Genomic DNA, 12,950 nt, shown 5'->3' with positions numbered 1-12,950 from the left:
TACTCCTTCAGAACTGGATGCTCAACCCTGACAAACTTGGTCTCACTGGTTTGGATCCTAATGACACCTTCAACGTGGTGTCAAGCCAAGTTTTTTATTAATGGATTTTCAGAGTGGCATCCTAGTACCAGATACTTCATGTTCCCTCTCTCCTTTGCACTCAATCTGTGGGCACATAAGAGCAGTTTTATACCAGATTATGTTGGGAGGAGACCTGTATGTTGGTAACCCCTTGGGCAAATGCCCCAAATTTGTGCCACACACTCTACTCCTACCTTTGCTGTGGCACAGTAAGTTTCAAGGTACTCTGCCTATGTATGGGGATTTTAGAGTACTTAGAAAAATCAGCTGTGAACAGAAACCCTGCTGCAACCTGTGACTACTGAAGAGTTGCTAGACAACAGCTGAGAGTAAGGTACTGTGTAGTAGTATCAGCAGAAGGGAATTGAAGAGTGTGATTAAATGTTTTGGCCAAAGTCACATACAAGCAATCTGTGATAAAACTGAGAATTGAACCCAGATCATCTGAGTGACAGTCTGGCATCTTAACTACAAGATCATTCATTCTTGGGAGGGATAGCTCAGTTGTTTGAGCACTGGCCTGCTAAACCCAGGGTTGTGAGTTCAATTCTTGAGGGGACCACTTAAGGGCAAAAATCAATACTTGGTCCTGCTAGTGAAGGCAGGGGGCTGGACTCTGACCTTTCAGAGTCCCTTCCAGTCTCTGAGATAAGATAATATGGAGATATACCTATTACATTATACTCACTACCATTTGTTTCAGAGCACTGGATAGAGAATAATTGTATTTGGAGGAGCAGAGCCAAACAGTCTTTGTCATTCTCACCATTATACAGCCTTGAGGGAAGCAAAGCAAGGGGGAAGCAGGATAAATCCAGAAAAGCAGGAAGAAGAGCTTTCAGGGAATGCTTCCATCTTCCCTCAAACTTGCAGCTGCCCCTCTTTCCCTAAAACCCACAAAATAACCAAAGCCTCTTGTGAAAATTGTGACGCCTGAGGAAGGCTTCCAGGAGCTGTAAACTAGTTGACAGAAGAGAGAGTGGCCAGATGTAGCCCAAGGAATCTGGATGATAGAACAGTGACTTTAAAAGAACTAACACGAACTGCAAGGTGCTTTATACCCACAGCAGTCTGTGCAGAAGCTGCTTTTCCTATCATATCAAACCTACCAGAAAGGGGAGCAAGAATCAGATGCTTTATTTTCTATTCTGCATAAGTTTAGAAGACAATCACCTCTGAAATGCAAGGGGAAAAGGCAGCTTGAATAGTAAAGAGGAAACATCACAGTGCACGCAAAAGTTAGCTAATAATGTCTACTGGGCCAGATTCAGATCACCTGTGTATTTCTGCGGTAATTGCATTAGAACCAAGAGTTATTCTGGTGTAGCCGATCAGAATGCAGCCAATAAAAAGTTCCTTTTTTCGATCAACAAGCGGGGGAGAAGATAACTGTGCGTCAGTAAACCATACTGTCAACTGGCAGATGTGAATGAAGTGGTGAACAAAGCTAAGCACATTTCAGAGACTAACACAGTCATTAGATGGAAGGGATAGTGTTAAATACAATGTAACAGCACATTTGGCCAGCTTATTTATGGACAGTAGTGTTAGAAATAAAGGAAAGCACTTGTTTGGTCTCTCAACTACACGATGAGTACTGCAGCAAGGCTGCTGGGGGCAACAGAACAGAACAAAGGAAATATGCTCAAATGAGAATATGGAGGGGAGTTTAATGCTTTACTTTGCTAAGGGAGGACCAAATTATGCCTGGTTCTCTGCGGATGCACAGAGAACAGGGTCTGCTCTCCCCATGTGTCAGTATGGACTCCACAGTCTCAAAAAGGGGCAGAGAGGAGGTAAATCCATTTATCTCCATAAAGTGAGCCAACATACACTGGGAAAGTAGTGTCTAACAAGATAGTGGAAGCTGTGCAGGCACTTTACAACTGAATTGGCAACTTTATTTTTATATTCAAAATGTCTCTATGAATGACAATTATAACATTTGTGAAAGTTCTGCCATCCACAGTACCTTATTGGATGAATAAGCCAATGCTTTTTTCCTTTTAAAAGAAAGTGATGGGTGTCCACTCTTGCAGTGCTTTAAGGTGAGGTCTTATATTTTAATTCCCTGCATATAATTTCTTAAATATTAACACTGGAAATGAGCCTCAGTCAGAGAATTTAGATCCAGATCCAAACATTTCCAAATTTCAGAGATGTTTGGATCCAGGGTTTTGGTTTCAGCCCAGCACAAAAATAGATCTCCGGTATGAAATCTGGATCTGGATCAGAACTCTTCCTTTGGGCCCATGTTTAATATTTGCATTCAATTTTCCATATGGTGAAAAGCACTGAAATGATCCCAGTTACAACAGTGCAAATGCACTTGCTTTGGCATCAAAGTAGCTTTTGAGAATATCAGTGGAACAGGATGTCGTCATAGGACAAGAGTCGCTTGCTGCTACGCAAATGCAGAGCAAAGGTCAAGGCACTTATGGAAAATAAAAGTAGAGAGCAAGTCAATGAGACATTTATCTGCCATGCAAAATGCTCCGATGCTCTATTACAATGACTTTATTTTTGTAGAGTTAATAATGTTATCTGATGAGCGTCAGTGCACAAGAACAACAGGTGCTCACCAGGGGCTTCATCCTGCCAGGTGTTAAGCACGCTGGCTCCAATCCCAAAAAGCATGCAAGCATGTTCCTATTTTTAAGCAGTAAATAGTGCCATTGAATGGGACTGTTCATGTACTTAAGTGCTTTGCTTGATCAGGGCTAGAATATTCAGCATTTTGCCAGATCAAGCCCTGCAGCATTACCGTTCTTTCTGTTACATTCTGAACGCAGGGGGCAAATATGCCCATTTTGTGCTTCAGCCAATTTGTGAAAATCCCAACTGTAAAAATGATTTCTGGTTTTCAAGAGAATACTGGGGAGTTCTTTCTTTTAATCAACATTTATTAATGACACATTTTAAGAACACATGCCAAGACACAACATGATGAGCATGTATACAAATGTGTATACTGAATAAATAATATTTCCCAGCTATACAGCTTGATTGGTTGTCATAGATTCCGGTACAAGTTAAAGATACAAAGGAGTAGCAGTGTGTCTCTAATTTTCCAAGACATTATTATGGGTAGACTATTTCTTAATGAACAGTTTCACCAGAACCATATATTACTTAATTGAAATTCAGCCTGAATGCACATCTCTTACACAGTTCATGATCTTGTACGGGATGCTAACTTACGAGTTTGAGGCAGTGCTAACAAAAGTTAGCCATTAAACTTGATCGGATGCAGAACTAATTCCTTATGTTGAGCCCTCTTATTTTACTAACATCCAGTATTGTTAGGAGTAACTGATCACAGGTGTGGAGGTAGAATCTAGATCTGAAAGGAGGCACATGTAATAGCAGATGATGCCATTGCAATGTGAGTTCGAATGTATCCAATATTTGACATATTGTATGATCAGCTGGAAATTAGTTTCTCAACAACTGGTTCAGATTGTTTGCCTACAAAATCAGATATTTGCATTTTATATTTCAAACTAGTTTCTGTAACTAGAAAACCCCTAATCACTTCAAGATTATCAGGAAGAAAAACAGCCGTTGAACTTAGTTTTCTTGACTGTAAACGTTTTCTGCCAAATTGTATGTTTATACTCCCTTCATACTGGTGTTAACCCCTTGTCAAATATAATTCAAACCATTTCACAGAGCTTTAAGCTGACTGCATATAAGACCTTCGATTTAGTTAGCTAGTTTTCAACTGTTAGTAAAAAAATGTTGTAAAGTATTCTTACTAGAGCTGATTATTATTTATTTATTTATTTATTAATTATTTTATACTATTTATTATTTCTACTTTAGAGGGACTCATTTTGCCTGGCTACTAAATATTGGTAGGACAAAGTTAGGACATAGTTTTCTTCCTGGAGTGTTATCTCCCAGACTCGATCTTACCCATCTAATTTGCTAAGCTGTGTTTTCACAGCTGTTTGCCGATCCCACAGTTATTTTGGTTACATGTATTACATTTTCAGTATAAACCAGGAGATTTAACTTTGTATTTTAAATTCTTCAAATGAAACAAATATTACACACACACACACACACACACACACTCTCTCTCTCTCTCTCGTGCTGGAGAAAGCTCTTGGGAGCCTCTTAAAACCTGCCAACAGAGTGATGTAAGGGTTGGAGTGCCCCTTCCAATCTCTGGATACAGTTAATTCATCCCTGACATATATGACTTATCTATGTAGCTCATAGAATATCATGGTTGGAAGGGACCTCAGGAGGTCATCTAGTCCAGCCCCCTGCTCAAAGCAGGACCTAATCCACAACTAACTCATCCCAGTCAGGGCTTTGTCAAGCCTGACCTTAAAAACCTCTAAGGAAGGAGATTCCACCACCTCCCTAGGTAACCCATTCCAGTGCTTCACCACCCTCCTAGTGAAGAAGTTTTTCCTAATATCCAACTTCTATCTCCCCCGCTGCAACTTGAGGCCATTACTCCTTGTTGTGTCATCTGGTACCACTGAGAACAGTCTAGATCCATCCTCTTTGGAACCCCCTTTCAGGTAGTTGAAAGCAGCTATCAAATCCCCTCTCATTCTTCTCTTCTGCAGACTAAATAATCCCAGTTCCCTCAGCCTCTCCTCATGAGTCATGTGCTTCAGCCTCCTAATCATTTTTGTTGCCCTCCGCTGGACTCTTTCCAATTTTTCCACATCTGTCTTGTAGTATGGTGCCCAAAACTGGACAGAGTACTCCAGATGAGGCCTCACCAATACCGAATAGAGGGGAATGATCACGTCCTTTGATCTGCTGGCAATGCCCCTACTTATACAGCCCAAAATGTCACTAGCCTTCTTGGCAACAAGGGCACACTGTTGACTCATATCCAGCTTCTCATCCACTGTAACCTCTAGGTCCGTTTCTGCAGAACTGCTGCCTAGCCACTCGGTCCCTAGTCTGTAGCAATGCATGGGATTCTTCCGTCCTAAGTGTGGGACTCTGCAGAGAATTACTATTTTTCCGGTGGGATGCCTCAGACTGCACTGGGTGTTAGGTATTTAAAAAAAAAAAGTCCTCGGGGAGGATATTGCCCAGACTTTTCCCAAAGGACACCCTTTCTCTCACTTGTTTAAAATCAAACAGGTGGAACGCTGTACTGTACTGTACTGTCAATATACTCCACATATTTTCCTGGAACAAAGCATAAATGGCAGCATGGCACTGCTTTTATGGAAGTAAAGATGGAAAATAGGATTTGTTGCAAAACTTTAAAACAAATGTTTTTTGTGAGGTTCTAGGTTTTTCTTTTAATATCTCTGCACAAACCCAGGCACACATTTTACATTTCACAATTATAATTCTTAATAGCAAACTTCAAGATACCCACGGATAGGTAAATTGGGTGACCCTCAAAATGTTAAGCGTTTGGGTTCAGTTATGATAAGCATGTATATCAGACTACCTCAGCTTTAGGGAGGATACCACAAATCCTCCCACCACACACAACTTCCACCTGATACTTTCTTGAGGAAGTGGCGCCTAATGGTTGATTAACTCACTCTAGTATGTTGAGGGGGTGTCTGCTGGGCCTGCTACCCATTCACATATTCAGGCCCTTACCTATCAGAGCATTTAAACATGTTTAACTTTAAGCATGTGAACAGTCCCACTGACTTGAGTAGTCCCATTGAAGTCAAGAAGTACTGACGTGCTTAAGTGGTTTGCTGGATCAGAGTTTTCAGGAGCAGTGAACATACCTACATTCATTCTACCTTTTCTGGAGATGACCTGGTCAATACACTTTCCCCTATTCTAATCTGATGGAGACTCACCCTTCCCCTCTTTCTCGTTAGAGGAGCAACTGGAAAGTCTGGCCCCCCCAATCCAGTTGGGGATGGCAGGCCTGCTCCCACCATTCTAGCCCAGCAGGGCTTGAACTCCCTGCTCTAGCCCTTTGAAGCTTTATGCAATCTGGGATGCAAACCTCCAAAGTGCTTGTACAGTGGTGCTTTGAGTGTTTTCAGAGTTTAAACAGCCAGAGCTGTAGGCCCTAGCAGAATGCATTTCTAGGAACTCCTGCGCTTGAATGGGTATATGCAGCCGTTAACTACCCTGGGATATATTAAGAGGGAAGATGGAAGGCCTCTAGGACTCTTCGTCCTCAAAACTATACCATCCAGTAAGTGCAGATGGTGGGTATATAGGAGTGTGGTTAAACCTTCCAACTTTCCCTCAGAAAGATGGGTGATTCTTAAGTGTACTTTTCAGAACCTCAAAGGTGAAGCTCAATGTGTATTTACATGATGGCATTCTACTTCCTGGAATGCTTGTGGGAGTTGATAAATGATGCTTGAGCCAGGGGAAATAGATGTTATGTATCGTCGTGGAGTGCCAGTTCAGCTATAGTTAAGGCTGAGAACCTCTTCCTGTTTAAAGGATGACTTTTTCTAAATGTTCTAAATGCTGCTTGTTTATTTGGATTGTTTTGAAATTTGCTGTGCCTCATGGACGTATGGGGTAGGGAAATGGTCCAAATGTGGGGTCATTTGAGCAAGGAGCTCCCTCGATACAGCCTCTTGGGAAAAAAAACATTTCATAAAGTCCACAGATTCTACCCTTTTTTCTTTCTTTTTTTTTTGCACACATCTGGGGCTCAAACCATGGCTCTGATCATCCCCCAGCTGCTCTCACTCACTCAACAATTTATCTCAGCTAGTGCACGGCACCCACTGCCCCTTTGGGGAAGCAATACTGAAAACATTATTAAAGGAAGAGTCTAGCTTTCTAGAATGGAACGTAACAAACACTCGCATGCCAAACAGATTGTAATGTACACATGCAGAAAAAGACCAGGCAAGAGGGTTTCCAGTCAGCCAACTTTCACATGACCTTGATAGCGCGAGGAGACCTCCGGTGGCCCTAGAACCTGAGCTACATCCCAGCACTGTAACTTCTGACCGTACCCTTGGCAGAAGTCCAAAGAAGATCTGTAGGCATGCTGCTGCTATCTGCTTCTGCAAAGTGATAGTTCTTGTTTTTTTTGTTTTTAACTTCTGGGAAATGTAATCGGACTACAGCAGATAATTCAGAAGTGGATCATACTATTTTCAAAAAGAAATGACACATACATTTGTGGCAGAGTGCTGGGGATGTGAGGAGTGCAGGGAGATGAGAAGATATTAAAGGGTGGAAGAGTAGAGTGGAATGAGGTAGGGGGGTTTAAGGCTGCGGCAAGGGGAGGGAGTGGGGTTTGGGGGCTAAAGTCCGGGTGGGGATGGACACTAGGATTTGGGACATGGGGGTAGGTGGCAGTGGGAGGATTAGGAGCAAGTGGGCTGTCAGCCTCACCTTCTCCCCTGCTGTGTGTGCTGGGATCTGGAGGGGCCCCTAGCGCCTCCCTCTGCCCCCCCTCGTGTGTGCCAGGACCTGAGGGGTCCTGCCACTCTCTCCCTGGCCCCTCCTGGGCTTGCCCTTCTGGGTGGTCTGAGACCTTTTCCCTGCCCCTGTGTGTGCCCTGGGATCTGGGGGCTCTGCCTCTCCAGGGCATGGTCTGAACCCCTCTCCCTGCTCCTGTCTGTGTACCAGAATCTAGAAACCCTGAAAATAACACAAATTTAAACCTTTGAAAAACCAGGAAATACGGTCTGTGCTAATGCAACCTTAAATCTGCCCTCTTTGAGCTCCTCCCCAATACCCCCATACCATTTATACTTGCACTCCGCTTTTGTACACCGTGCAGAACACTCAGGGGACAAGGCACGTCACCATGTGGGATAGAGCCTAACACCTTCTATTTGCTGAGGTGTAATGTACTGAAGAGACCTACCTACGCCTGCCCTTTACTCAAACATAGCCCACGCCACATAAACAACCCTACCTCTGCTAAATTTTACAGCCCCTTCACCCTTATACACAGGATGCCATCTACTACTATACTTCCATTTACCCATAGACCAGTGATTCTCAAACTTTTGTACTGGTGACCCCTTTCACACAGAAAGCCTCTGAGTGTGACCCCCCCCCTTATAAATTAAAAACACTTTTAAATAATTTTAACACCATTATAAATGGTGGATGCCAAGCGGGGTCTGGGGTGAGGGCTAACAGCTCACAACCCCCCCATGTAATAACCTCACAACCCCCTAAGGGGTCCCGACTGCCAGTTTGAGAACCCCTGCCATAGACTATGCTCGTACCCCACCTCACTGTCCCCACGGCGAGAAGACACTTCTGTCCCACTATTGGCATAACTTACATAGCTCATTGCTGAAATGCGGCATACTGGATCTCTCAAGGCACCTCTTTTCACACCGGGAAGAGGGCAGGGAGCAAGGCTTAGCTGCCCCCCCCACAAAAAAAAGCCCCCCCAGGTGTCCTCATATCACAATCACACATCCCACAAGTTGGTCCAACTAATCCTGCCACCATGCTACACAGCTAGACCAACACTGTGGTCTGCAGTGCATGCAAATAATTCCCAGTGGCTCCTGCCAGCTCCAGAGTGGCAGAGTTAAGGTTGTGTTAGCATCTCCATTACTTTCACTCTTTCTTTACTGGTTTTCAGCTGTATGACTTTCTGTATGACCAGCTGTGCTTGACCTTCTGGAAAGGCATGAGATACCACCAGGCAATTTTAATTCTGCGTTATCGAAGTTTTTTGTCGGTCATATCTATCTATCTATCACCTACAAGGTTTTTCCGTTTCCTTAAGCCAGGGAAACTACGTAACACATGCGTTTTCCTGTAAAAATATCTTCAAAGAAAAATAGATCAACATTAGGTTGCTTAATCAGGTCTGCCTAATGTAAGAAACCTCCAGTGTAGCCCTATGTCCCAGCTACCTTATCACCGAAGTGCCAATATTCCAATGGAAAATCAGTACTTCTCTAAATTCCGCTTTCATGTTCTTTTGTAGCGCCTAATGCTGACAAAATATTATGGCTGTTTATGTAAAAGCCAAATTGCTTAGTTGGTTTCATTTGAAATTCCACCTATTCAGGAGCTACATTTCACTACTTACAAACAGCAATGATACACAATCTTAGAACTCGTAATGATAGCTGTCTAGTCTATCATTAAACCATTTGAAGTGAGCTTTGGAAAATCAGGCTCAGTGACAATTATTGGAATTCAGCATTTGCTACAATTTTAACATTATTTGAGTACAAAAACATACTATCTAAGTACAACAGTGCAGGATTTGTATTTTAGATTACACATAACTTGCTGATTTAAAGCTCCCCCAAAGTTGCATGCAGTGTTAGGTACATATAAAATGGCTGAGAGTTTTCAAAATTCTTTGAGGTAGCCTGCAGTATGCACACTTCAGATCTACAGTGCTGCCATTATTGTAAGATATTCACTTTTTCCCCCCTCAGTTAACTCTTTTCTGTGACTCTCCAAAAGAGCATCAAAATATAAATTACGTAATGATATATAAGCAAATGTCCATACCTGGATAAGGGATTTTTCCAAAGGTAACAATTTCATACAGAAGAATTCCAAAGGACCACACATCAGACTTAATAGTAAAGGAACCAAAGTTAATTGCTTCTGGTGCTGTCCATTTAATAGGGAATTTTGCACCTAAGAAACAATATATTCTCAATTAATCAATTATATAAGTTGCTTGAAAAATATAACTACTAACATATCTTATAGACATCTATTATTTCCATTAAGTATAGGGTATACAGTGAGTATTCAGTACAAAATCCTGTCTTTATCTTAGGGGACTTAAAAGGTACTAGCTGCTCTTCCTGTCCCAGAGTTATTGTACAGATGCAGTGCTTAATTTGTGCCAGGGCTGAACCCCGGCACCTCTAGGCTTGGCAGTTCATAGCCTCTGGGCTTGCTGCATCAGTTATGAATGTAAAAAAATTGCTTGAGTCCTGGAACCTCTTTAATTACAAACTAAGCACTGTACAGATGTACTAAGAGCTGGATCAGATGGAACCACCATGATGTACTCTCACACACCCTGTGTGTCTCCTGGAAGTCTCAGAGAAGTTAAGAATTGAATTTGGGGTTTTCAAAGGAACCTAAGGGAGTTAGGAACTCAGTTTCTAACTTCCTTAGTCTCCTTTTATATATATATATATATATTCTCTCACCCCATAGGTTGTTTCAGACCAACTGGAATGATAGTGTGGGGAAAACTTTTTCGCAGACACGAAATGCCATATTTGTATGAGTGAACTGAAGACTTCGTTCTAAGGTATTGTGAGCCCAACACCTTTCACAACTACTACATTTACTTACAAATTTAGACAGAAAAAATAAAAGTTATGCATCGCTTTTCAACCCACCATTGTCTATCCTCTATTGTCCTCTATATTTATCAGTTCAGAATCAAAAGATGAGCGTTTTCATGTAATGGTTGTGCCACTCAAATACTTTGCATCGCTGTCATTAATATTACCCCTAACTAACTCCATTCCATATACAGAATCTTGACTTCCCTGGGAGTTTTGCCTTTGTAAGAAATGCAGAATTAGGCTCAAGTCTACCTTCAATATAATTTTTAATTGATTTAATCCTTTGTTTCATGTCCAACTATATTAAACGAAACAAGCAAGCTGGTGCAGAGCGAATTCTAACCATATTTTAAAATCCTCTCACTTCTACTTACCACCTCTATTGTGGAAAGGATGCTCGAGCACATCTCATTTATGCGTTTGAGGATAAAAACGAATACTAACATTTTCTCTTAGCAATTAAGAAAAACTCAGTTCATTGTCTAATTCAACTAGATGAAAAGCTTTGCTATGTTATGCCAAATAGTTAATCAGTTTGATTTGTAAAATGTATTGTGTTGCTTAAAGAAGGTACAAACTGTACTTTTCATAAACTTTCTAGTTTGAACAATCTGGAATGAGGGGACAGAGTAATTTTTAAGAACAGCTTTGTCATTAGAACACCGTATTTAACATATTATTCTGGCATTTTTCACACTGTGCTATGTGCTTCTCATTTTTATGTTAAACAAATACCTAAATCTGTGTCTCTTAACAGAATGAGTTTTACAGAGCTGAAAAATATAAATTGATACATACCTTCCCGTGCTGTATATTCGTTATCTTCAATTACTCTGGCTAGTCCAAAATCAGCAATTTTGCACATCAGTGAATCCGAAACCAGAACGTTAGCTGCTCTCAGATCTCTATGAATGTAGTTTTTCCTTTCTATGTATGCCATTCCCTCTGCAATCTGTAAAAAGAGTAGTGCTTTCATTTTTGGTATTTTTGCAGCACACTGTATCATCCTAAGCGACTATGAGCTCTTCTCCTTTACCACATCAGTACACCTTCATTAATTACTATAGCATCAACTGTGTTGAGCATTTTACATATATATGGGGGCAAAGTCCCTGCCCAGAAAAGCTTTTAGCGTAAGGGTCAATCCTGCAAATCTTCACTCAAAATAGACATCTCAGTGATTCTAAAAGGACTGCTTGGGTGAATAAGTGTTTGCAGGATTGGGCCCTCCACAGCCACATCCATTACAGTCCCTGATTGGGCAGAGAATTTAAGCACATGCTAAGTCCCACTGATTCAGTTAGGCATGTGTTTACAAGCCTTCCTGAATCAGGGCCTTCATACTAATAAAGAAATATTAAAATTATGTTGTGGGATTTCTTCCCCAAAAATTCCCTATAGAAAAACTGGTGATAAATTAACATGTTCAAATAATAAAATGGAATAGGATTAATAAATAAATAAAAGCCTTGTATGGATTTCCTATTACAGTGTCCCCCTTTTAAAGGGGAGATTAGGCAAGAAAGTAGCCTTTGAAGTGTTAGCAAAACGGCAAATTATAAGATCAGCCATACTGGGTCAGACCAAAGGTCCATCTAGCCCAGTATCCTGTCTTCCGACAGTGGCCAATGCCAGGTGCTTCAGAGGGAATGAACAGAACAGGTAATCATCAAGTGATCCATCCCATTGCCCATTCCCAACTTCTGGCAAATAGATGCTAGGAACACCATCCTTGGCTGATGGGCATGATGGACCTATCCTCCATGAATTTTTCTAGGTCTTTTTTGAACCCTGTTATAGTCTTGGCCTTCACAACATCCTCTGGCAAAGAGTTCCACAGGTTGCTAATATAATACACCTCTACCTCGATATAACGCTATCCTCGGGAACCAAAAAATCTTACCGTGTTATAGGTGAAACTGCGTTATATTGAACTTGCTTTGATCCACCGGAGAGTGCAGCCCCCCCCCTTCCCCCGGTCTCCCTCCCGCAGCACTGCTTTACCGCGTTATATCTGAATTCGTGTTATATCGGGTCACGTTATATCGAGGTAGCGGTGTATCTAATACAAATTTGAACATTTTCAAGAAAATTATCATACAGAGGTCAATTAGCTTTGTGCTTATTCCCATTTACTGTATGCATCTGTTCATACACTAGGAATGTTTGGCAAAACCCTGCTCTTACGTACTCTAATTTCATACGTAAACAAAGAAAAAAATTGTAATTTTATTTCATAACTATCCAAACCAAATTAAAAGTGGTAAATATTTTGGCAGTTATCAGAGATGATTTTTCAGCATTTGCCCAGATCATTACTTCATTTTTAAAATGGTGTGTGAAAACATAGGGTGATATACTCATATACCACCAAAGCATGTCCGAGTTGCTGTACGGGACAATAAACCTTGCACACTTGGAAAGCCACTGCCAAACAAGGAACCCGGACTACACAGACTAATCTGCTCTGATACTGCTCTTCCAAAATTCCTGTGGATGATATGTTATAATACCCTTCCTCTTGTATGGGGAAAACACTGCTGTCTGTTCTGTGGATATGCTGGGGTAGGAAGAGAACATAGGAAACTTTTTCAAACCCCAATCCACCGGCGCATTAGCGGTCTCCTTGTCAGTGCA

The 12,950-nt window shown here is 41.5% G+C and overlaps 1 protein-coding gene across 4 annotated transcripts in view; it reads right to left on the bottom strand.

Annotated features, from left to right (window-relative positions):
* LYN (LYN proto-oncogene, Src family tyrosine kinase) overlaps positions 1-12,950 on the bottom strand; it is an 87,344-nt gene that overhangs the window by 3,914 nt on the left and 70,480 nt on the right. For all 4 annotated transcript variants that reach the window (XM_034762946.1, XM_034762944.1, XM_034762947.1 and 1 more), the window contains exons 11-12: positions 11,112-11,265; positions 9,511-9,642 (exon numbers count right to left, since the gene is read on the bottom strand). In XM_034762946.1, the coding sequence (XP_034618837.1) occupies positions 9,511-9,642; positions 11,112-11,265 (286 nt within the window). The remainder of the gene's footprint in view (positions 1-9,510; positions 9,643-11,111; positions 11,266-12,950) is intronic.

The sequence above is a fragment of the Trachemys scripta genome, chromosome 2 (genome assembly GCF_013100865.1).
Source record: "Trachemys scripta elegans isolate TJP31775 chromosome 2, CAS_Tse_1.0, whole genome shotgun sequence".
NCBI lineage: Eukaryota > Metazoa > Chordata > Testudines > Emydidae > Trachemys > Trachemys scripta.
This window is presented reverse-complemented; position numbering and strand designations above follow the sequence as displayed.